This window comes from Lynx rufus, unplaced genomic scaffold (assembly GCF_022079265.1).
Source record: "Lynx rufus isolate CCGP_SWC_20201006 ecotype Redwood Valley unplaced genomic scaffold, mLynRuf1.p SCAF_3, whole genome shotgun sequence".
Classification (NCBI taxonomy): Eukaryota; Metazoa; Chordata; class Mammalia; order Carnivora; family Felidae; genus Lynx; species Lynx rufus.
Window position 1 is genome coordinate 199,953,233 of NW_025814845.1, and position 25,819 is coordinate 199,979,051.

The 25,819-nt window shown below is 43.2% G+C and overlaps 1 protein-coding gene across 1 annotated transcript in view; it reads left to right on the forward strand.

Moving 5' to 3' along the window:
* The window catches only part of CSMD1 (CUB and Sushi multiple domains 1), a 1,672,960-nt gene that overhangs the window by 1,398,103 nt on the left and 249,038 nt on the right, over positions 1–25,819 (forward strand). Inside the window, exons 29-33 of the mRNA XM_047092364.1 lie at positions 2,872–3,063; positions 8,216–8,354; positions 12,119–12,306; positions 17,088–17,282; positions 25,018–25,134. Of these exons, the coding sequence (XP_046948320.1) occupies positions 2,872–3,063; positions 8,216–8,354; positions 12,119–12,306; positions 17,088–17,282; positions 25,018–25,134 (831 nt within the window). The remainder of the gene's footprint in view (positions 1–2,871; positions 3,064–8,215; positions 8,355–12,118; positions 12,307–17,087; positions 17,283–25,017; positions 25,135–25,819) is intronic.

The window sequence follows — 25,819 nt, forward strand, 5'->3', positions numbered from 1 at the left end:
GGAAACCTGGAAGCCAGAAGAACTAGGGCCGGGGGGAAATCCCAACTAGTTACTGACCTGGAACTACAAACTCGGTAAAAATTTCCTTTAGGAGTAAAGAAGAATTTAAAATATTTTTAAAAAACTGAAGTGTTTTTGGACAAAACAGAGATAATTTACCACCACAGGACTTGTTTCAGTCAGTTATTGCTGCATAACAAAGGACCCCCAAACTGAAACACTGTCTGCTGGAGCAAGTCTATTTGATTTTATTATTTTTTTAATGTTTATTTATTTTTGAGAGAGAGAGAGAGAGAGAGAGACACAGAGTGCGAGCGGGGGAGGGGCAGAGAGAGAGGGAGACACAGAATCCAAAGCAGGCTCCAGGCTCCGAGCCGTCAGCACAAGGCCCGACGCAGGGCTCGAACTCACAAACTGTGAGATCATGACCTGAGCTGACATTGGACGCTCAACTGAATGAGTCCCCCAGGCACCCTGGACCAAGTCTATTTCAGACTGTGGGTCTCCACCTTCGGACTGTGGGTCTCCACCTTCAGACTGTGGGTCTCCACCTTCGGACTGTGGGTCTCCATCTTCACTCTGTTTTAAACTGTGGGGTAGCTTTGCTTCAAGGTCCAGGTCTGCAAGCCGACTGACAGTCTTGCTTCATGTTCTTATCTTCCAGGACTCATAAGTGTGTCTTTTCATGGTTAGGGCAGAAGGGTAAGAGGGAAACCTCCTTGAGCCGGCCTACACTTGTGCTCCATGGTATCAGCCAGCTGCTAGCAGAAGGAGTAAATTGTGGCACTGATGCAGGGAAAACCGTGTGCAATGACAGTAACCAGAGCATCACGCCTGAATGTGGGTGACTCACAAACATGATACCGAGCAAATAGAAAGTCTCGTAAGAAGCCGTAATGTGTGATTCCATTTATAGAAATTCAAAAGGGAGGCCACCCATGCAGCCACTATCGGGACGCGTCCATTTATGGTAATTATCAAGAAAAGGAACAGAATCATAACCATGAAATTCAGAATAGTGACTTCATGGGGAGTGGAGGGGCAGGGGTGGAGGGGGGAGAGTGCAGGCATCGATATGCACTGATAATATGGCTGAGTGATAACATTCTGTTTTTTAATCCGAATGGTGTAGTAGTTGTTCCGTTTTTTGTGTTTTTAATAGTGTTTTAGATCTTCGTGGTTCTGTATTTCAATATATAATAAAAGCCAATTAGTGAAAAATGGTGTCTGGGTGAGGCAACCTGTGCCTTCAGTCAGCTTGGAGAGACAGGTTTGCAAGGTGCCACACGTGATGTTCACGACAGATTCAGTAAGTTAGATATTTTCCATTTGTTCCGATTAGTTAGCTGAAGGTCAGTGAGTTGAGGCGATCGGGGTCCCAGGGGGCAAGGCTGGGCGCTGAGGCAAGCCTGACCTCTCCGAGGAGCCTTGACGTTCGTCCTTTTCCTTCAACCTTCAAACCTGCGCAGCCGAACCCTTCCCCCAGAGAACACAGGGCGCTTCCTGCACTGTTTTGCGTGTCCTCACTTTCGTTGAAATCGCAGCTGTCTAGCCAGATACGTCGCGAGGTCCCAGAATTCCCAGACCGAACCAGACGGGAAGCCCAAAGCACACAGATCCAAGCCCGCACGTTTCTGGCAATCTGCACACGTCAGGATGGGCAGCACGCTGGCTGGGTTGTGGGGCAGTCACGTTTCCCTTTCTGTCTCGCTCAGGAAGCGGGTGTTCCGTGCCCTGGCGCCCTCCACAAGAAGAGCTAACTTTCCATCACAGTCCCTTCGGCCCTGAAGAGGGAGCGAGCTCGCCGTTGTAGGTGAAAGTGAAAATGGAATCCAAAAGATTCTTTTCAGTTTTGGACCCTGATGGGCGTCTTCCTAAGTTTTAGTAAAACATCAAGTACCAAGCAGTGACAGGAACTGGAGACAGTGACAGGTCTTTTCAGGCCATTACGTTTCAGTGCATTGTGGGAGTTAAAATCCTGGTCCAGAATCTGGGTGGGAAAGTAGCTCTGTTGCTTGGACTCACACGGGGCTGGTGGCTGATTTGTGGGACGTGATTTGGGGTGGCTGTATTACAATATGCGCTCCATAGGACTTCAGAGGCTCCTGTCCGGCTGTCCCCCCAAAGCTCTCTTACCAGCTTGTTTGGAGATGCTGGTCTCTACTAAACTGACTTGAAATTCCTAATATTTAGATTCTTTTTTGGACCAAGAATCATCATTTTCAGAATTTTGTTGAAATTAGGATGACCGTTTCATTTGTTGTCCGAATTGGAAGTGTTTTGAGAGCGAAACGGGATTATTAATCATTTTACCATGAAATGGGGTTATTAATAATTGCACCAAGAAAATTACAGCTATCCACGAATGGCATCCTGGTTAAGACCGACCCGCGTCTTCTCTCGCTGGCCCCCGTTGTACCGTCAAAGGTCATCGTGAGCGGGTGTTGCCTGGAAGGCACAGAACGTAAAGGAGTTTGTCCTGTTCTGTTTTACTCCACGTTCTTTGAGATTGTGGTGGTTTGATTAAGCATTTTCAATCGTGGTTTATATTTTCGTTTAGATACTGTTGGCGAGAACAGCGGAGGAGAACGTACGTGTGCTTATTAAGGATAGCATACTGCAGCGCCTTGCTACGTTCCGTCACTGGCTGCGTTTTCAACACACTTTGCTTGTGTCTGTTCACAGTGAGCATTCTCAGCATGCGGGTTCTTGGACGTATCCCCGGGAACAGGAACTCTTCATACGTTCAGGGGCAGACGGAAGAATCCCGATGCCGGTCCAGAGGGCCTCGGCACGCCAGGGCTCCCTCACCCGTGCAAGCGTGGGGACCCCGCGTGCGTCCGTTGACCCGGTATTGCCTTTGTTCCGCAGCGTCCATCGCGTCCACCTGCAATGACCCGGGCCTGCCTCAGAACGGCACCCGCTACGGGGACGGTAGAGAGCCGGGGGACACCGTCACCTTCCAGTGCGACCCCGGATATCAGCTGCAAGGACAAGCTGAAATCACCTGTGTGCAGCTGAACGACCGGTTCTTCTGGCGGCCAGACCCTCCCGCGTGCACAGGTATGGTGCGGCAGAAACACACGCTGTGCTGCGGCACGCACGCACGCACGCCACCCTAAACGTGGCTCCGCCAATGTGCCCGCCCTTCAGAAACATGTGTCACGTGCCCTGTGGTTCACAGACTCCATGGAGGCTTCACTGTAAACCTGGAAACTATTTCATGAGGTGAAATAAAGGGAGCGGTTTACTTCATGGGCAGTAATTGACAGTTACCTAACGTGTCCTAGCCTCAACGGATCTTGTGAAAATGCCCGTGACTTAAAATTCTGGGTGGCTGAAAATTCGTAACCCTTCCTTTGCAGTTCTCATTTTTGACATAGAAACATGCCCTTCAGCAAGACCTTCTCAGTAAGAAGTATTTTCTTTTTTTAGATGGTTTTTCCATAATATCAGTGTATTTGAACAGAATCCCGAAAACTAGAGATTATACTGCTTTGGTCAAAATGAAGATAAAAGGAGAACCATGTTTTTGAAATTCACTAGGATTTTGTAGGTTGACCTTACTCAAAGGCTAGCAGTTGGTTTTGCAGACTTCTGTTTGAATAACTATTCACCGAACTCTATCACAAATACGGTTTTAGGGAAATACATATTTTTGTATAAATAGTAATTACATATAGAGCGTCCCTTCATTCAGTCAGCTGTTTGACCATAAATACCTCTTGCACCTTATTTTTGAAAGGAACCCTGCTAAACTTTATTATTTTAATGAACTGTCACCGTTGGATTTGGACTTCTTTATGATCTGCTTGAAAAATGTAAAATTTAATTAATCTGTGAAGAGAGGAAGTGATCATGAAATGATATGCACATAGTTAATAGGCCATTTTGCATAGGGTGAACTTGAGGGGATTCTGTGATTTAAAATGATTTTTATTGTCATCGGCACAGCAGTAGAGAGATTCTCCGTGGTCCTGGGGAGCTGTGCTACGCAGCTCATAACTTATCACTAAGTACTTAGAGGAGTTTGAAGATGGATGGGATGCCATGGTTCTGCTCGTTAGCGTGTGCAGCCACGTCGGAGAGCTGCCTTTGTTTACCTGATGCTTTGTGCCGCGTCTACCTTTCATAACTCTGTGGGCGCCATGCTGCATTTCATTCCAAGCCGCCTCATCTGGAGATTTGCAAGATTTCTGCGTGCTTCTTTTTAAGATAGAGTGATTGCCTATAAATGCAACGAGCATTTTAAACCATCACCCTGTTTTTAAATTGGGAACGACTCCCCCCAGTTTGCATGATTTTAATCTCATGGGGGAGCCCGTGCATCTATCCATTGAACACTTCAAGATTATTTCTCAGTTGGCATTAATGTAGACGTTGGGAAAGTGTGACCATCTTCCCAACTAATCGATCGCCTTTCGTTAGTTTATATCTTAGTGACATAGTTTTGACCAATGACTAGATAAGCCAGTTCCCAGCAGAGAAAATAGGCAGTGTTTCTTCTGCATTGAGCATCAGCACCAAGGACGGGCTAAACTCACCTGCAGGTAAATGAATATCAATTATCTTGGCAGCCAGGCCTATGCATATAGGTATTATGTAACGGGAAAATAGAAAATGTGTATATGTGTATTTGGGAATAAGTGAATCTTATCTTTACATATTAAATATATATATATATACACACACACACACGCATATATATGTATATATATATATTTTTTTCTTTCCCAGAAACGAGGCTTATGTCCTCTGTAAGAAACTTGTCAACTGGGGCATCAGCTGATCATGTCTTATCACGCACATAAATTCTGTTCTTCTGATTTAAAACAGTTTTTCTTTTATCTTCAAGCCTTTTTTTCCCCCTTATTAAAAAATAATGCATGTTTAGTTAAGGGGGAAAAGAGGACAAAAAGCTGTCATCTTTCTACTTGGAGGCAAATACTATTAACACAAACATACATAAGTAAGCTTCATAATTATTTTATGTTTATCGAATCTGTTTCCAAAATGTTTTTAAGTGACAGCATCCTATTTTGTCAATTGCACTTTGACTCACCAGCGCGAAACAAAATGAGGATCTTTTTGTGCCGTGATGTGCTTTCTGCGTGTTCTTCATGACTGCACAGCATCTGAGTGGATCTGCCTACACGGACTGCTCTCGTCCCCTCTGACTGTGCACTCAGAATCGCTTCAGTCTTCCCCCTACCACAAAGATCGCCAGAATGAACCCTCTTGTTGCAAAACACACCCTTGATTATTTATAAATGACGTATTTCTACACACGTATGTGTTTCTTAAGCTTTTAAAACATTTTTCAAAGCTCAGAAGGGTTGCACCAATTTACATTACCAACAGAGCCATGAGTGAGTGTTTATTTTCCTTAAAGGAGGCAAAAAAAAAAAAACAAAAACAAAAACAAAAAAAACCAAAACCCTGTTCTTATTTCTTTTTTTATTGTTATTTTTAATGTTTATTTATTTTTGAAGGAGAAAGAGAGCATGAACGGGGGAGGGGCAGAGAGCGAGGGAGACACAGAATCCGAAGCAGGCTCCAGGCTCCGAGCCGTCAGCACAGAGCCCGACGCGGGGCTCAAACCCATGAACCATGAGATCATGACCTGAGTCAAAGTCAGCGCTCAACCCGGCGCTGGGTGGCCTGCTAATTTCTTTTTCCCCTTTTATGATTATGAGTGTTTCCCCTCGTATCTTCGTTTCTTTCTCTCTCTTTTCTGAAATCCCTTAGCCTCTCACCTGCTGGCATGTTACTCGTATTTCCACCACCTCGTCTGTTGCTGCTGATTTTTGCTGTGGACTCGTTGGATAGCTCCCTTTTTTCACTTATCAAAGGACTCCAATGAACGAGGCACTGCCTTTGGGATTTTTTAGCGGATTCCCGAGGACTCCTCTGCAGACCAGAGGACACTCACCACTTTCTGGTTCCGCATGAGGATCCCTCGAAGTCCCCAGAATCTCTCTTTCCTCGTACAGGCTGCAGTACCTTTTCTCCAACTCCAAGTTGTAAATGGCTCTCAAGAGCAAGAATTTGCCCTAAGTTTGCAGAAATTCATTCTGCGTCATCCTCTTGCCCTGACCCCCAGGGCAGCTCTTTCGAGCCCAGTTGTGCCATTTAATGGTGTGAACGCCGAGTTGTATCGAAGCAGAAACACGCATGTGTCTCATTCAAGTGTGCTGCTTCACACCGTGAAGGATGGAGGTGCTGTTGGTACGTTAAGGAGGGGGAAGGAGGCACTGGGGGTGGATACAGATTTGTGGGTTTTGTGTCCACGTCCATTCCCTCTGGAGTATTTCCCCAAGTGTCTGGGTCACGTTCTGTACGCAATGCTGATCCTGTCCAAAGTATTTTGCACGCTTTCAAATTACAACCTAATGAAACTAAACTGAAGAATGCCTGACCCAACGAGAGAACAAACACAGCCAGACAGCGCTACTTTATTCCCCTGGATGCTCTTGGACAACCTCATTTAAAAAGGCCTCCTTGGATCTCTCGGGATAAGACAGCAATGCCTCCTGGTTTCTCTTAAATCAGTACCTTGTGTCACCCCCACATTCTTCCTGCTGGCAACACCCTGGTAGCCAGTGTCCTGAATCTGTCGTTCTGCATCTTGCAAACCCTGCATGCGGCGGAATCTTCTAGACCCGGAGGTACCTGCTCCCTCCATCTCAGCGCCACCTGCCTCCACCCGCGCCTTGCCTGGCTTTCCTCTGTCAACGTCCACTTGATTCTGGGAGAGCCGAGTAGACAGTGGTCCCAGCAGAGTTTATTACAGTCACACTCGCTGCTGGGGGGACATGTAGGTTTAGCCATTTTTGCGAAAATCATATTACTCTTGAATGTATATCTGAATTTATTATAATACTAGTGATACTAGTTAGAGTTTGCCTTTAGTGAGACTGAAATCATAACAAAGTAATGGAATGTGTTATATTTCTTCTTATGGAAAATTAAAGTTTTCAGGAATGTTAAGTGAGTATTCAAAGACACAATCGTCACAAAAATTAGAAAGAACGTACACTGGCATTATTCACAATAAAAGTCATCTGTATGTATGTCTCTGTATAAAAGATTGCCAGTTAGGGTGTTTCTTTTTCTGCTTACCATTTTTTTTTCTCTTAAATGGATATATGGCCAGTGATGTGAGATAAGATATATAGTTTAGGGAGAACATTATAATTTAATTGGGCTGATTTTTTTAAGACAACTTGGTGAGAAATCACCGTATTTGCTGTGAAGAACCATAAATCTTCTATATTCACCCGTGCATCTAAAATGTATACCTGTGAATTTTCCAGTGTTTTAACACCTTTAAACATGCTGGAAGATTTGACAGAAATCCTATGTAGTAAATGAAACCATCCTAAACATTTTGAAGTTCAAGAATGAAAATCGGCTTGCCTATTAACACCTCTGAACTTCATAATTATTATCTTCCTAACATAAATGTAAACACAGGTAGTGAAAAAGTGATAGGTAAAAACCAAGTAGACTGATGAGTATCATCTAAAGCACTGTTCTCTGATACTAACACGCTGAGCGTTGTGATTACATTCTCGTTTCCAGATTGATGTTCTGGCTCAGTCTGTTACGGGTTCCATATTCCCAGATGTCACTTAAACTTTGTGTTAGTTTTGTCATTTTGAATTCTATCCCAAACCTTACGTGTATCAGAGGACTCTGGGGAATACCTGGCATAACGTGTATTCATTCACTCAACAAATATTCCCTGAATACCTGATCACAACTGTGCCAGGTGTTAGTGAGACACAGGTGAACAGGAAGCATGCCTTCTAGAAGAAGTCAGCAGTGACTTTGTGAACCTACGACAGGACGGGAGAATCAGCAGGACCATAACGTGACATTCGTGGCCATTTCTTTCCCTTTCCAAGTGTTTCTGTAACGTGTATTGTGTGCATTGTAGGAGTGTGGGGGAGTAAAGTCATCTGTTTAACTGGGTAGAGCTTAAAATCATAGCAACTGAACTTTGTTTGTCAACAGTTACAAATCCTCCGTAAAAGCAGGGTGGGACATTGTATGAAATTCATGAACAAGTCCATGAAAAACGTACAGACCTCCCGGGCCTTAAATTTTCATCCAGATAATTGTCTACTAACCTGACACATGCTGAGTGCCCTTGATGAATTCTGTGATGTCCTACTTCACCTTGACCAGCATTGTCCCTCTTCCGTGGCAGCTGCGTGTGGAGGGAACCTGACGGGCCCAGCGGGTGTCATTCTGTCACCTAACTACCCGCAGCCATATCCTCCCGGGAAAGAATGTGACTGGAGAATAAAAGTGAATCCAGACTTCGTCATCGCCTTGATATTCAAAAGGTACTGTCTTTTGCTGAATCCCCCTTGAGTAGACTTTTCAAGTGTCACACCGAAAAATTACCTCACATATCCCTTCATAAAGTACCTGGTTTTACCTTGAGTGACGCCGTAGATGTTATTCCAATAGTTACTACATGGGGCTGCATAATGACCTAAATGGAAATACACATATATGTACTTTTGCTTTCGAGAAGTCTGCTTGTATTAGGACATGGCAGGAATTACTTTTAAATACTATCCCGCATGCAATATGTTCCACATGAGAAGGCTGAATTTACAGAATATTCAAGAAAAGTAATAAAAAAGTGGTACAGGTACACTTAGTATGATTTCTCATCAGGGCACTACAGAGACAATAGGAGTATTTCTCTAAATGCGTGGTAACCAAATCGTTTCCGCAATACATCTTGTCCGACGTTCCCACAGGTAGCCCTGGTACCATCACTGAAATATCATGACTTCATAGAACTTTGAAAATAGAAATTCCTCTAAATGTGGTTGCTGTAAAGTCTGAATTAATAGACATTACTCTTTAAAAAATGATTGCTGACTTATCCCTGCTAAACCAGATGACGGAGTTTCAAACATTGTGATTATTTTATAAATGTAAATTCTATAGGACTATCCTATTATTCGTATCTGGTGTATGATAGTTGCATTTTTTCCAAATCCCACGATCTTCGCCTTTGTATTTTGATTATCGATTGAACTAAATGAAGGGACTTTTTAAAAGGCACCTGGTTCTAGAGGCCGTCTTACTGATCTCTTAGCTCTCCAGGGTGAAGTGGCCTAAGTATATCTATCTGTCAGTTGAACACGTTTCCTTTTCTGATGTTTACGTCACCAACCCAGGCCTGGCCATGATTATCTTTCACTTTCTCCTCCTGATGGGATCTGAATCAGTATAATTTTAAATGTCCCTGATTCCAAATGTTAAGTCATCCTGATAAGCCATCATGTCTTCAATTTACTCAAGCTGCTATAAATTTACCCAGTGATGAACCCTCATTATGCCACTCACTCAGCCCTTGTGCAAAACCACCGAACATTTGCAGCTGTATTTTTGGGTAGCTCTGTAGGTTTTGTGAATGCTAACTTCTACCAACGCCTTAAAACCTGGAGATGCCTCTGGCACCGTGAGATTAGAAGTAAATGAACAATTGAAAGCCTTTTAGAGAACACGGGGCCTTAGAAGTAGGAGTTTCCTACCCTCCAGTGTGTCCTAGTGACTAATTATCAAGGTTCCCTCAGGGCGATCCATTTGATAGTTTAGACAGACGGCAGCTTTATAGAGGTTTTTGTTTTTCCTATTTATTTTACCCACCTCTCTGGAAGAGAGGTGAAGTAGAAAACCTCCAAGTTTTCTTCCAACTTCTAGATTCTTAAGTCACTAGCTGACCCAGTGTCACGGAAAAATCACACATGTGTGACTTCTTCCAAGACGCGGACAATCGGACAAGCTGCGGGTGCTCAGGTGGGAGTGACCCTCAAGCCTTACGACTGGGTCTACTCGGTAGATGGGAGCAGGGAGCCAGAAGTGCTGGGTGGGGACAGGATTTCACCTCCCCAAGCAAAGAGACGCTGGCATTGACACGCGCTGCCCAGACGCACGGTTTATAGGGAGTCAGTAAAGTCAGGTGTGCTTCTAAGGGGCTGGGGAGCAGATGGCACGACTAGCAGGAAGGGCCAAGCACTGTTTGACCTGGAACGTTCACTCCAAGGCCTTTCCTGGGTCTTGGGGTCTTTGGGAAGGGTGACTCATCACAGGTCCCTGTAGACCGGGGAGCCGAAGATACTCACACATTGAGACTCAGATTACATTTGGTTCAAAAGCTGGGCCACGCTTTGGCTATTTATTGGGTCTCATGGATGGTGCAGAATTAAAAATGGATTTTACAGGGGCGCCTGGGTGGCTCGGTCCATTAGGCGTCTGACTTAGGCTCAGGTCATGATCTCACTGTTCGTGAGTTCGAGCCTCTCCGCTGTCAGTGCAGAGCCCGCTTCGGATCCTCTGTCCCCCCTCTCTCTCCGCCCCTTGCCCCTCTCTAAAAAATAAAAATAAATTTAAAAAGGACATAAAAAATGGATTTTACAAGTAGAATCATGATGAATTACAAATGTCACTCCAGACTTTAGTGCATGGATTATGGTGTATCCAAAAAGAGAGCGAGAGAGAGAGGTCAGACTGTATTTCCTTTCTGTGACTCAGTGTATCTCCAGTGCTCAAATGTAATCTGTAACAGTAATGAGCTCCACCGGTTAATGGGGACACAGCATCCCCAGATTCTAATAGCATTCTTGTAAAGTATCCCGAATAAAATTCTTCCTCCGATCAGATTCTTCTGTTTGATTCCATTCCTGCTGACACCTTTCGGTTTGGTCATGCCTGATCTTTTACTCCTTCATTGGTGATTTTTAAGGAATTTGTCACGTAAGCAGACTAAGGAATCTTTTAAAGCTCCCTTAAAAACTATGTCCAGGGACTTCCCGCAGGGCCCAGTGCAGCCTTGGCATAAACTGGGATGGCACGATTCAGGACTAGGTGCAGTGTTAATGTTGGGTCCTCCGTGGTGCCCACTCTCGGTGGCTTCCTTCAGAACACCTGGGGCAATTTCTGGAGGGACCTTTTGTTCCTATTTCATCACCTGGATCTCCAGATAAACTAGAGCCACTTAAACAACGTCCACGTTAGTGATGATAAAGCTTCCTGACTCACCATCCCTATTATCGAAATACGCTGCCAACTGAAGGGAGAGAGTGGACGCTGCTCGGAATGAGTCCTTGCTGAAGACACAAAGGCCCCGACTCAGAGACGAGGAAGAGGTGGAAGTCCAGTCCGAAGGCATTACTTGAAACCTCTGTCTAATTTGTCAGTTAATTCTGATCTCCTCGAGATCTTACCGTCTGTTCCAGCTTTAGTGTTTCACCTGAGAGTGTGCACGTTTTTGAAGCGCCCAGACCACCATCTGCCTTCTCATCAAAAATGGCAGAGACACGGAAAGCCACATCCCACCTGAGAACTTTGGGGATTACCAGGGTATTTAATACTAGAGGAGAGAGACACAGAGGGAGAAGTGGAGAGAGCAGGGGGGGCGGCGGGGGGGGGCGGGAAGAGCAGATTGGAAAAAGTCAATGATGTAGGAACATGAAACGGAGTGGGTGCCTACCACTCCTCGTGCCATCCCAGGGATGACTGACGTCAGCCGACTGACCCAACCAAGTAGAGGCAATTACATTTTTCAAAGTAATAACAAACTCACAGAGAATTAAAAAAAAATTAAGGATAGCGATATCGAGGATACCTCTTTTTCAAACTAAAAATATTCACGTAAAAATCAAATATCGGTGGGAATTCCCTTTCGAACCCCTTTCTTTCAAACCATATTTCTTTAGCAATTTCCTGGGTGCAGGGAAGAGATATTCTGTCCACGTTATTAGGAATCATTGTCTTACAGATATCTTCAAACTCCTCCCATTTTGTAAAAGATGAAAGATTTATACGATCTGAAGGGAAACCAGAGTGTAAACTCCTACCATTTTGAATATAGCAGTCATTATGTCTCATGCTAACAGTATTGATCATTCATATTAGTTACACACATTGCTACTGTCACATTTAAATTAGTTTTACATTTAACTTCTGGGTTGTTCAGGTTTTTAAAATGCCTTGCATGAAGGTAAGTGAACTCATTGTGTGCTTGTAGTCTGGAGGAAATACGAGACACGTGTTCGGTGCCGAACCTGATGAATGCTCTTTCCTTTAGTTTCAACATGGAGCCCAGTTACGATTTCCTACATATCTATGAAGGAGAAGATTCCAACAGACCTCTCCTTGGAAGTTTCCAGGGTTCTCAAGCCCCAGAAAGAATAGAGAGTAGTGGAAATAGTCTTTTTCTGGCTTTTCGGAGTGATGCTTCCGTGGGCTTGTCGGGGTTTGCGATTGAATTTAAAGGTACTGTGATCAGCTTAATTTGTGTGTCAAATAATTTGTATCAAGGTTTATTCATTGTAAGCATTTATCTCTGAGGTCTTGTGTGACTGTTTCATACATAAAATGCTCGCATAACATAATGTTTGATATTTACAGTAGGGAAGAAAATCCAGAGACACATTTCTACCTTTGCTGAAAGGAAAAAAGAAAAATGAATAATTTCTTTTTCCCCCAATTCATAGTCATGTAAAAATAAATTATGATGTGTGTATTGAAGGATTTGATGACATTTAAGAGTTGGGGCAGCTCACTTGGTTAAGCGTCCGACTTCGGCTCAGATCATGATCTTGCGGTTTGTGAGTTTGAGCCCCGCGTCAGGCTTTGTGCTGACAGCTCAGAGCCTGGAGCCTGCTTCCCATTCTGTGTCTCCCTGTCTCTCTGCCCCTCTCCTGCTCATTGTCATTGTCTCTCTCTCTCTCTCTCTCAAAAATTAAGAAACACTAAAAAAATAATAATTGTTATTATTTTAGCGTGTGTTTTAATATCCTCTCATTTGTTTCTTCAGAGTGACTAAGGTTAAGCACATCAGAATAGTAGTTTTATCTCCTTGCTTTTCAACGTGTGATTTTGTGGCCCTCACCTGTCTCCACCACCCATGGGCACTGGTTCATGAGGAGCCCCAGCCCAGGCAAGCTTCCCTGTTTGCCCACCAGATGGGTGTCTCCCACTTCGTTTGGGACCCCCCCCCATCACCTGTTGCCACAGAAAATAGAGACAAACTCAAACACAAACCACCCTAAATTAAGCATTTTTCTATAGCGTCCATGAAAATAATCACATTCTTTTCAAATCCATGTCCCATGGAAACCAAGAACATACAAGATATATGACAAAGAATTAGAGAAAAGGACTTAATGAAATATCAATTCAGACTAGTGAGCGCTTTAAAAAAATAATGAAAATATGTATACTGATTTAAACTTGAGTTACTTATCAGTGATTAGAATTGTCAAATAAAACACAGGACACATTTCATGTCTGTTAATGCTTCAATGGACTTATGTTTCTTTATATGATTTTAGGTAGAAAATTAATCTATTTCCTTCTAAACACCAAAATCTACAAACTTACTGATTCTTATTAAAATGCCTAAGAGAAAAATATTATATAACTCAGCAGTCAGAGGAGTTCTTGTGCTTTGGGGATGGGATCTGTTAATGTTTATGAATAATGAAAAACAGCACATTTAGGCATTTACCATATCATCAGACGGTTTCTGGAGTAACGAGAACTCACAGACGTGCACTTCACCACGACAGTGCCCATTCTAGAATGAGCTGCAAAGCACCACCCCTCCTCTAAACATAAGGATGGACATTTGTCACTGCCCACCTGTGCACTTTGTGCTCTCCAGGGCCTCCTCGGCTGGATGAGGGACTAAAGGAGGAAGGAGGTACGTTCCTAAGGGTAGGAAGAGAGACGTGCATCTTTTGTGTGGGTTTTTTCAAGACCAGGGCAGCTGTCGAACTGGGGGCCACAGCTCTTCATGTTTTCAAAGCTCTCCAGGAGAGGCTGTGAAAAACAGAAGTAGCAGAAGACAAGGAAAGGTCGCAGTGACGGTGCTTTGGTCAGCTCTCCGGCAGGACGAGAAGTAGGAGCCACGGGCAGGGTCACTGAGCCACAGTGTCTGACACCGGCTGGTTGAACCCACTGTCCTCCTTTGCGCGAGTTCTCAGAGTCATGTCCTTAGGGAGGAAGGACATGAACTGTGGCAAAACACACTATGTTATGAAGTCATCGAATTAGAAAACAGGACAAACCGTAAGCGAAAACCATATCTGTGATTTATCACGAAACATCCTGAACCGAGAGCTGGAGAAATGGAACCGCAGGATTAGAGGGGGTTCATTTGGAGAGATGAAGACACCTGCCATCAGAGACCTAACTCAGTGACACAGAGCAGGTGGTCGTGTACATGGTGTTTAGTGAGACAGTAAACTCGACTGAAAGGGATGTATAACAAATAAATGATTGAAAAGGGTGAAAGGGCAACAGGCATGTATGGTAGACCCCTTCTCTGTGGTTTTGCTTTCCTGGGCTTGCGGGGTCTGGAAGCACATGCTCCGCCCCCTTGAGCTGGACTCAGAAGGGCACCAGAGGGTCCCCAGGAGCCTGACACTGGTCATCGTGTCCAGGTCACTCATGACCTTGGGTATATTTTATAGTTGTTCTATTTTATTAGTAGTAATTATTGCTAATCTCTTAAACTCTCATAGGCATATATGTATATATAAGTCGGACAAAACATAGTATACATAGGGTTTGGTACTCTGTGCAATTTCAGGCCTTTCCTGGGGGTCTGGAAATGCATCTCCTGAATAAGGGGGACTGCTGTGTACTGAGAAAAGTTTTAGTACTTTAAGAGAGAGAGGAAGCATGAGCCCAGGAGGGGCACAGAGAAGGAGACACACAAAATCCAGGCTCTGAGCTGTCAGCGCAGAGCCCGACACGGGGCTTGAACCCAGGAACTGTGAGATCATGTCCTGAGCTGAAGTCGGACGCTCAACCGTCTGAGCCACCCAGGCGCCCCTATAATAAATTCTCAGAATACTTGAAGTCAGCAATTGCCAACGAGATCTCTGTTTGGCTGATATTGACACAGATCATTATAAATACAATGGAAAATATGGAATAAATACAGTTAAACAGCCCTCTTTTGTTTCCTCCAAGCCTTCCCAAACTTCATGCTGTTCTCTTCCTCTGCCACATGCCATCCATTCCTAAGAGGACACACAATGTTAAGTCCTCAAAACTCACTCCACTTTTAGTCTGTCATGGCATATCTGTTAGAACCTCTCAGGATGGTTTTCCTGCAAACAGGAGTTTGTGGAAATAATAATAAGCAACAGATGGACAATCGGTAAGAAACAATTTAAACAGAGAGCATAATCAATATTAATTCCAGCCAAAGAAAATCAGTCTACCACTTATAATTTCCAGAGATCTTTTCTATGTGAATGAAGGAATTGACACGCGTCAAGCCAGAAGAAGAGTGGAAACGTGTCTATTTTACCCACTCAAGTTACCCTTGAGCATGTATTGATATTAATGACCTTAATCCCTCTGTCTGTCTCTGTCTCTCTCTGTCACACTCACACACACACACACACACACACACACACACACACACACACACAGACATGCACACACAAGCCAAACTGTATTTTTATACTGTCAGTTAAAAAATGAAGATTAATGTTTCAGGTATCTTCTAAATTGGTCACTTGAACATCTATAAAATTCAGGTCTAGAGCCTTCTGACATTACCAGGAACTTTGATGATGGCATGAAAAATGTTGACATGTATAAGCAAAAACGCCATTCAAATGATGAAGTACAATATAACTATGTAACTATATATATTACTATATATATAACTATATATTTATAATTATAAATTAATTATTTATATAATTGTATATATTTATAACATTTATATATTATAATCTGTATATTATATATACTTATATATATACTTATATATATTATATACTTTTATATATATATAGAGTTATCCATCCATTTAGAGATATTTTGGAAGGTCTATTGAATATAAAGACATTTAAAATGGTAAGGTTACCAAAAGTCAACAGGAATTAACCACATAGCTACAAGTCTCAGAGGGGAAAAAAAAAAGACTGGTTTCTATTTATATTTGGGAACAGATAGGCTTTTAGTGAAAGTTTCTTTTCAGTTTATTTCTTTATTTTGAGAGCGAGACAAGGGAAGGGCAGAGAGAGAGAGAGAGAGGGAGAGAGAGAATCCCAGGCAGGCTCTGCGCTGTCAGCACGGAGCGCAGCGTGGGCCTGGGACTCACAGACCGTGAGATCGCGACCTGAGCGGCAACCGAGGGTCGGACGCTTAACCGTCTGAGCCTCCCGGGTGCCCCAAGTGAAAGTTGTTACACTTCTCTTGGGCGTCCAGGTCCACAGTCCGCGGCAGACCAGCTCTGGCCCTCGCAGAGCTGCAGGGGAGGACAGAATGGAGGGCGAGGTGCAGCCCGCTCCGTGCCTAGAACGCAGCCGGCCCTCACCTCCCTGGGGCGGTCACCGCAGCTGTCGGGAGGTCGTGGCGGTGAAGGCGCGGCGACTGGCGCTTATCCATGGGTCCCGACCCCGCCGCCAGGCGCTGTGCCCCCGAGTGCAGGGAGGGAGCCCTGTGGGAGGCCCGGAACTTCTCCTGTCCTCCCTGCCGGTCTCCTCTTCCCGGTATCAAGTGCTGAGCGCTGGCACGCACGAGCCCGACCCCGGGAGTGGCCGGATTCTCTCATGGCCTCTAGGGCGTGTGGTTTCACATCAGCATGATTTAAGTGCAGAGGTAGGAAATGACCTCAACTTTTCCAGCCTCGCTTTCTTTGCTTCAGTACTAGGTTCCGTAGCAAAAAGAAAAAACAAAAAACTCGTAAAAAGTAATGTTGTGTTTTTTACCTAAATGAAAGTGATTCAGTAACGATTCTGTAGTAAAATGTGGTTTTAAGAAAAGAAGTGTAATTGTATTAAGTTGGAGTTTTTCCTATTTTCGTGTTATTGAATTGTTAACTTGGTAGTCATCACATTAATAATGACATGTTATTAATATTAACTCGATACTTAGCTACTAGGTTATTTGTCCATCTATAAATACTTTTTGAGCTTTTCTCATATACCAGGCACTGTTGTAGGCAGTAGATAAAATGAGCAAGCAAACAGAGAAACAGAAGCTTAAGATCCCTGCCCTTACGGAGGTGACCTTTGCTTCTACAGAGAAGCCCCGGGAAGCCTGTTTCGACCCTGGAAATATAATGAACGGGACACGCATTGGCACGGACTTCAAGCTTGGCTCAACCGTGACCTACCAGTGTGACTCTGGCTACAAGATTGTGGACCCCTCCTCCATCACGTGTGTGATCGGAGCGGACGGAAAACCTGCCTGGAGTCAGGCCTTGCCTTCCTGCAACGGTACGCGTGGGCACTGTGCTGTCCTTCATAACACTTTTACTTTAGAATGCACGGTCTCATTTGACTTTTACTTTAGAACGCAACGTCTCAGGGGCGCCTGGGGGGCTCAGGTCATGATCTCACGGCTCATGAGTTCAAGCCCTGCATCAGGCTCTGTGCTAACAGCTCAGAGCCTGGAGCCTGCTTCCGATTCTGTGTCTCCCTCTCTCTCTGCCCCTCCCCTGCTCATGCTCTGTCTCTCTCTGTCTCAAAAATAAATAAGTGTTAAAAAAAAATTAGAATACAACATCTCATTTTACTTTTACTTTAGAATGCAATGTCTCATTTTAGAAATGCTGTCACGCTCCGGTGCTGTAGTCCCCTAACCAGTGGCTAGGGTTAGATTCCCTTACAGAGCCAATGCGGACTAAGTGTTTCACATGCCTTGATCATTTGATGTATGGCCATTGTCACAGGCTTCGGGGAGGGGTGACATTTTTCTCTCAGATAGTCTGGCATTTGTAACTTCTTTGTTTTTTTTAGTATTCTAGGCCTGATGTGCATTAAGAGGTACTAAGTGACAGTCTCCAGATGCCCTCTTCTGCTTCTGTCTCTGCCTCTGTATTTCAGTGTCTCTGTGTCTCTCTCTCTTTCTCTGTGTGTGTGTGCGTGTGTGTGTGTGTGTGTGTGTATACACACGTATATATGTGTATATATTCATGTGTCATTCTCCCCCCAAATATCACCAGTTGTAGTTCTTTATATGGGCATTCACTTACTAAGTCCACATATTAAAAGGTAAGATCAACCTTCAAGAGCGGACAGAGCTCGGGCCCCTGAGCAGCTCAGTTGAGTGTCTGACTCTTGATTCTGGCTCGGGTCGTGATTTCACAGGGCCGCGGGAGCGAGCCCCGGGTCGGGATCCGTGCTGTCAGTGGATCCTGCTTGGGATTCTCTCTCTCCTCCTGTCCCTCCCCAGCTCACGGCACTCTCTCCCTGTCTCTCTCCTTCTCTTTCTCTCTCAAAAACAGAAGAGACAGAACTGACCTACAGTGGCAGCAGTCTGGTGGCAGTTACCCCGGACAGTGCAGTGACAGAGAGACAGATGTAGATTTCCGGGCCTCTGGCCGTGTCCGTATGTTAATCTAGTCAGTGGTTTCATAGGACTGTCCGTAGACCAAAGTGTTCCAGCTTTTGGGCATATGACTCGTAACCTCTACCCTGAGATGATGCACATTAAAAAGAAGATGGTAAAGCCCATGGTGTTTGCAGAAAAAAAAAAAAAAATGATTTCCAAGTTATTTTAGGATGAACTCAGGTACCAGTTTAGTTAGATATAATGAACGTACCAAAAGCTTTCTTTTTCTCCCCCACTCAGGACAGCTCACGTTACCGGTCCCTTCAGACCAAATCGGTCAAGTTTAAAAATTAAACAAAAGAAACAAACCAACGTAACGCCCTTGGTCGCACTGTGACATCCGTGTCCCTAAGTCTGTGTGTGAACCCGAGAACTTGTCGACTTAAGAAGCCACCTTGCCAGGACTCAGCACTGGGTTCCGGCACAGTAAGGACTTCACACAAGTTTCTAGAGCAAATGAATAAGTTAGTGAAAAGCTAAAAATAAATTTTCATGGAAAATTATGCAGCCTGTTAAATCTTCCTAATCTGACGTGTTTTAATAACCAAAATGAAAACAGATTCATTGATGCTTCTCAGATTCCAGGTCTGGAAGAGCAAACGATGCTGAGAGAGGGAAGCAAATACACCGTGGCCCCCCCATGCATAGTGCGCGTTTCCATGTTTTTCATTAACGTCTGAACTTAACCAGTGAGGTTTGGGTCCTCAGCATTGTAATCTCTTCTGTGGAGGGTGAGGAAGCTGGCCAGCCTCATAACTCATGTTAACTGCAAAGTGCGTGTGGGACCCTGTGGGATTTCCTTGTTGCAAATCTGCGTTCCCCCAACGCCATCGGGCCCGGGATAGGGGTGGCCGTGGGCCTGCCTGCTCTGTTTCGGTCTTGAGGAAAAGCCAGAGAGGAGTCCAGTTCCAGATCCACTCTTAACCTCATGTGCGAGGTGGGAAGGTGGTTCAGTGCCTGTGGGCCTCTGTGTCTTCTCGTCAGGGACAACGGTGATATTTGCCTGATACCCTCTGTGGACCTATCATAATAATCATATGGAACGATATCTGTAAAAGATGTAAAAATCAGGGCGCCTGGGCGACTCAGTCAGTTGAGCATCCGACTCAGCGCAGGTCATGATTTTGCGTGTGGTTCATGGGTTCGAGCCCCACATCGGGCTCTGTGCTGACAGCTCAGAGCCTGGAACCTGCTTCAGATTCTGTGTCTCCCTCTCTTTCTACCTCTCCCCCACTCATGTTCTGTCTCTCTCTCTCTCTCAAAAAGAAATAACCATTAAAAAGATAGATACGTAAAAATCCACGTATATTTATGTTACATTTTGTAGAAACTTAATATGTCACATTTTAATTATATTTAAAGTGCACATGCCCTTTATAAAATATAAATAATGCCATATACGTAAAATAAAATGCCCAGTAACCTCATAGATTTGGAAGGGCCTGAGAAACATCATTCATCTCAAATTCTTTTTTTTTTTTTTTTAATTTTTTTTTTTCAACGTTTATTTATTTTTGGGACAGAGAGAGACAGAGCATGAACGGGGGAGGGGCAGAGAGAGAGGGAGACACAGAATCGGAAACAGGCTCCAGGCTCCGAGCCATCAGCCCAGAGCCCGACGCGGGACTCGAACTCACGGACCGCGAGATCGTGACCTGGCTGAAGTCGGACGCTTAACCGACTGCGCCACCCAGGCGCCCCCATCTCAAATTCTTAAAAAGCAATCTAAAACTTCTATTTCAGTGTTTATTGTTATTTTTTACTTTTGAGATTTTGGAACCACTTGTTATATATGTAAATTACTCTTTACTTACATACACATATACACACCTATAAGTGTAAAGGGAAATTAATCTATAAACATAATAAAAAATATTATTTATATTAATAACATATAAACATATATAATACATATTGAAATATATATATATTTATACACCAATAATATATAACATTAATATAATAAATATAATGTTGATGGATAACTAATAATATAAATAAGTAATATATATTTTTATTATGTTTTTAGGTTTATTTCCCTTTATACTTATAGGGTGTATACGTGTATATATATTTCAATATATACTAAATATAGATATTGAAATAAATACATTACATTAAATAAAATATATATTAAATGTAGATTAAATATATGTGTGTGATGTACATGATTCATGTACATGTGTATGTAAAAATAATATGCATATATAGAAAGCAAATTTATGAGGGAAGTGTGTACATTTTAGCACCAGGCAGTGTATTTAAGTCGTGGCCATGAAGGCCAGCTTGTGAGTCAGTGTCTCCCCTGGCTCTATTTAATGAAAAATGCTGAGAAGCCACATACTTAAGTTACCGTGTGAGCTGCTTTGGGCAGCTTCGACAACATGGAAGTTTTGGGGTCCTTCCCGCTAAATTTCCTAAAAACTAACATGCGGGGTGTCTGGGAGGTGACACAGTGGAACCCAGGCAGTGCTCTCACGGGAGCCTAGGGTCCTAGATTGCCGCCCCAGAAGTGGGTCCAGGGCTGCCTGCCTGCAGGCTGCTTTCCTAGGTCTTGAGGACCCCACTTTCCAGGGGAGAGGTTCTGAGGGTGGGGATTAGAGCAGGGCCCAGGGGTTATCCAACTAGAGGCGGCCAAATTCTGGCTGCACCGCCCAGGGCTCAGGACATAAGAATGCCTACCTCACCAGTGTTGGAAAGATTAAATGGGATATGCATATGGCTGTCTCAGACAAAGTAGGTGCTCAGTAAATAGAAAATCTGGATTCTGTATGTAGATCTTAATCTACATGTAAATGGAGTACATGATCCTTTTAATAAACCAGAGGGCAATGATGGCGGACTCTTGGTCTGACATCCAGTCACGTCGTGACTGTTGAGCATGAAACCCCAATAAATGCAATGCACTTACACACACCGCAGTTCCCAGCAGACATCCCGCATAGATAATGTGTGAACAGAAACACCTCCCGGGATATAACTTTCTACAGAGGTTCTAATATTTTTTCTTGTATTCCACTAAATGTACATCCCAGGTGTGGTAATATCCCTCTTCAGACATCTCCATAGAGGATATATGTATGGGGACCGGAGTAAAAATAAGAAAGAACGTGAGTTTTAGACTTTGTTAAATAATATGCAGGAGGAATTAAATTTGTATTAAACTCAAGTGCAATTTGAACCTGTGGGGGAATGATAGCCACAAAATAAACATAAATAAAAGAAGTCACATTTGGATAATAGATACAGAATCAAATTTTAAATTAGAGACTATTTCTTCTTCTGTATTTGAAGACCCATAAAGCCAAGAGCAATTTCTGTTTACCTGTCATCAAAGTGCACAACACATAAATTTTTATTTATGCTATTTATTTACATTTAAGTAGAACTCAAAATACCAAATCATTAAAGTAGAAATTACCTCCCCCCGTAGTTTATTTTGGATCTGTCATGGGGAATAACACATTTTGTGCATGAATCACTACCTGTGGATCATTTAGATGACCAGCTAAACCAGGGATTTCTGCTATATTGTAAATGTTTCAAGCCTGAATGGCTCAGTCTATTAAGCGTCCAACTTCAGCTCAGATCATGATCTCACGGTTCATGGGTTCAAGCCCTGCATCAGTCTCTGTGCTGACAGCTCAGAGCCTGGAGCCTGCTTCATATTATGTGTCTCCCTCTCTCTCTGTTTCTCCCCCACTCATTCATTCTCTCTCTCTCTCTCCCTCTCTCTCTCTCTCTCTCTTTCAAAAATAAATAAAACATTAAAAAAAACCATTTCAATATTCCATATATTATGGAATGCAGGCTGCACGTTCTGGACTAGTTTATTTTAAATGTAGAATATGATTTTTTTTTCTTGGTGATTCATCTGTTGTCTGCAGTTTTTCTTCACTGAAATTTACTGTAAATTGAACTGAAATTGAAACAACCCAGAGCCCGTTTCACGGGTCAGGATGTTAGCTGTGTTGTTTCAGTTTACATTCAATTCGATTGAATTTTGTTGTCTTTACGTATGAGGCATACATTCCAGTTAACCAGATAGATGAGTGAGTTCTTGTTACCATCTGTAGTTATGATATTATTGGTCTTTATTCATTTAGAAAATTATCTGTTTCATGCATTAATTACCAAAGAGCAAGAACATCTTTATTTTTCTTTTATCACATTAATGTAAAATAATGCCCATTACGGAAAAGACCATACCTATCTGTGTCTTAGGTCAGCGCAGTAACACGGACAGAATAATCATTAAGAATGAAGTGAAAATCCTATACATATTTTTGTCAATTTCACAAATGTTTGCTTGTGTGCAAAATAGTTCTGGTGCTTATCTAGAATGTGTAAGCACAACCCAATGCATCAAGGAAGCAGTGGACCTAAAATGCCAGGTCAGTTTCCTTTCATTTCATCTTTTTTTTTTTTTAATGTCTTGTGTTATCACAAAATAATTCTCTTTCATCCTGTCCTTGAACAAAATAAATGTTTGTAGGTATACTTCCACAAATACATCACACAGTGTCCTTGATAAGATTTCTGTCTGTCAGATCATTTGAGTATCCAAATGTTACCCCAGTGGTGATTTGCTTCCACTTTTTATTTATACCTGTGGCTTACAATTTGAACTGGATGGATTTTCTAGGTTTAAAAGAAAGGATATTTGCACAGTTACCTGCTTGAGTTTTATATGGCTGAGCAAAACATAGATTTCTATGCTTCATGGTGCTTACTTTTTAAAATTTGAACTATAAACTTCTAAGGAAAAAAGTAGTTCTGAAATACCCTGGTTGCATTTATATGGATGAGGTGAAAAAAAAAATTAAGCGATGTATCTAAATTAGTAGAATTAGTCACCCAGCATTTCATGTAGAACCTTCAGCTTGGGAGTTTAACTTCTATCAACAAGTTAAAGTAGAATTTTTCTTTTTAAAATTGTAAAATGTCAGTGTAAGTGTCGTGGGATGATAAAATTATTCTGAATCAAGACACCAGCGGGAAGACCACACTCAGTGTAGTTAAAATCTCTACCTGTTGATCGTAAGTAGATCAACGCTGTCAGATGCGTAAGCTGTTTTCCCTTGAAACTTAGAATAAGACTTCAGTTTCCCAAGCTGTTGTGATGTATGGCTTCGAACTCTCACAAATCACGAATGAGGTGCTTTGACATTAATGTCAACATAGTCCAAGGAGCTTTGTTAGTTGCGAAGAATGCCTATCAGTTAGGACTTGATAAGTGTGTTAATTAACATTGAAAGGATTAAATATATCGCCTTTGCTTTGTCTTTTGGTGCTTGGAAACTGTCTTATCAAGAATAAATAAGTTGTACAAGCCTACTTTCTCAAACACTAAAAATGATTCTGACTTGAGGTCCATGGGGGTGTATCTGAGACCAGGAGCAGCGTGGTCAGGCTGCAGGCAGCGGGGTCCGGGAGGCTGGTAGTTCAGTGCCTGTCCCGGGTCACACTCTGCAGACTGGGACGTCTTCTGAAGTCACATTTGACGGATTGAAGGATAGGGCGTTTAATTAAAAAACTGGGAGTCACGAGACTAGGATTCAATTCAATGTCTGTTTGAACATGCTTCCAGAGTATTTTTGGTGTTGTCCCAGTGTTTTCAGTGTTTCCTTAGCAAAAGTATTGCCCAAGTGAATAAAATAATGAGAAGGAAAGTAAAGACACGCACACGCGCGTGCGTGCACACACACGCACACACGCACACACAGAGGTCTGCACGTAACACTTGTTACTGTATCTGCCCTGGCCTTCTCGTTATGAATCAATTCAGTTTTCAATCAAACTTACAGGAAGAGACCCCGGCTTATTAGTAATTCTACATGCTACTCTTGAACTGAGTCTTTGAGATGAAAAGTTCAACAATGAAAAGTTAAAAGCAAACATTATTTTTTCTAAGCCCTGTAGTAATGTAAAAACAGTAGAAAACTGAAATAATTTTTGTAGCTCTTCAGTTAATATGACTGATGCCAACCAGAAAATTCTCGTGAGACTCAAAGTAACTCAGGAATCTGTTCACTTCAGGCTTGTTGTTAGTTTCTTACTAACATTTTCATGATCATTTTAGTACGTCTGGGAGAGGTTTTGGGATTTCCTGAGACCATCATAGGTTTTTCTCCTAAGTTGTCTTTATTCAAACTTGGTAAATCTCCGCTTTTCTTTTCCTTCACTTCCCACAGTGAAGTTAAGTAGTTTTTCCATTGGCCACTTTGTTAAATTTCTTTTTTAAATTTTTTTAATGTTTATTTTTGAGGGAAAGAGTGTGAGCAACAGAGAGAGACAGAGTGTGAGTGGGGGGGGGGGTGGGGAAGGGGCCTAGAGAGAGGGAGACACAGAATCTGAAACAGGCTCCAGGGTCTGAGCTGTCAGCACAGAGCCTGATGCGGGGCTCGAACTGACGACCCGTGAGATCATGACCTGAGCCGAAGTTGGACGCTCAGCCCACTAAGCCACCCAGGCACCCCCCCCCCACTTTGTTAAACTGTTGAACAAACCAGGTGAGATGCTCATTTCCTCAGTGTTTTCATCCTCCTGCGGCCCCGCCCCTCGCGAGCAGGTGTGGCGACGGCTTTGCACATGCTGTTTGCTTACTCCCTCTTGCAGCTCCCTGCGGAGGCCAGTACACGGGGTCCGAAGGGGTCGTTTTGTCACCAAACTACCCTCATAATTACACGGCCGGTCAAATATGCCTCTACTCCATAACGGTGCCAAAGGAGTTTGGTAAGTTTCTCTTTCTTTAATGTTTTATTCGTGGTCATATTTGTTTCGATGTTAATTTTTCTGTCATCTTATAAACAAATCTTTCGGCTCTGACTATAATAAAAACTATAAAAGAAGACGGCTTGTGTTAAAGCAACAGGTTTTCTAAACGTACACAGCATCCACTCCAGTTATTTTATCAATGTCATATAAAATGCATAAGTTTTCTTCTAAGATTCTGATCCAGAATAATCAGAGAGAATCAGTTTGGCTTGACTCATCCTTTGTTTAAAACTGGTTTTTTTTGAGGCAGGATGGCCAAGTGAGGTGGGCCAGGGGAGCACTGGATACCAGTCTGCACCTGCATTTCTCAGTCCGATGCTGACGGAAGTCGCCGGATCAGTGAGCTCACCTTCGAGTGGGTAGAGATGTAAAAGCGGGCAGATCCCCATGTGACCCCACGACAGCTCGCTTACGAATTTCCCTCCTGAACTTCGCTTCCAGTCTGAGCCAGCTTTCCGCATGGCTTCTTCTCTAGAAGGGCCTTCCTGCTGGGTCTGCACTTTTCCCAGAGCTGGATTCCCACACCTCCAATCTCACTCTTGGCCACAGACATTTCCTTTGATTTGGGTTCTTTTCTGGAGTAAACCAGATAGTCGTTTTTACAACTTTATAGACCAGGTTCTTTTTTTCCCCAGTAGTACAG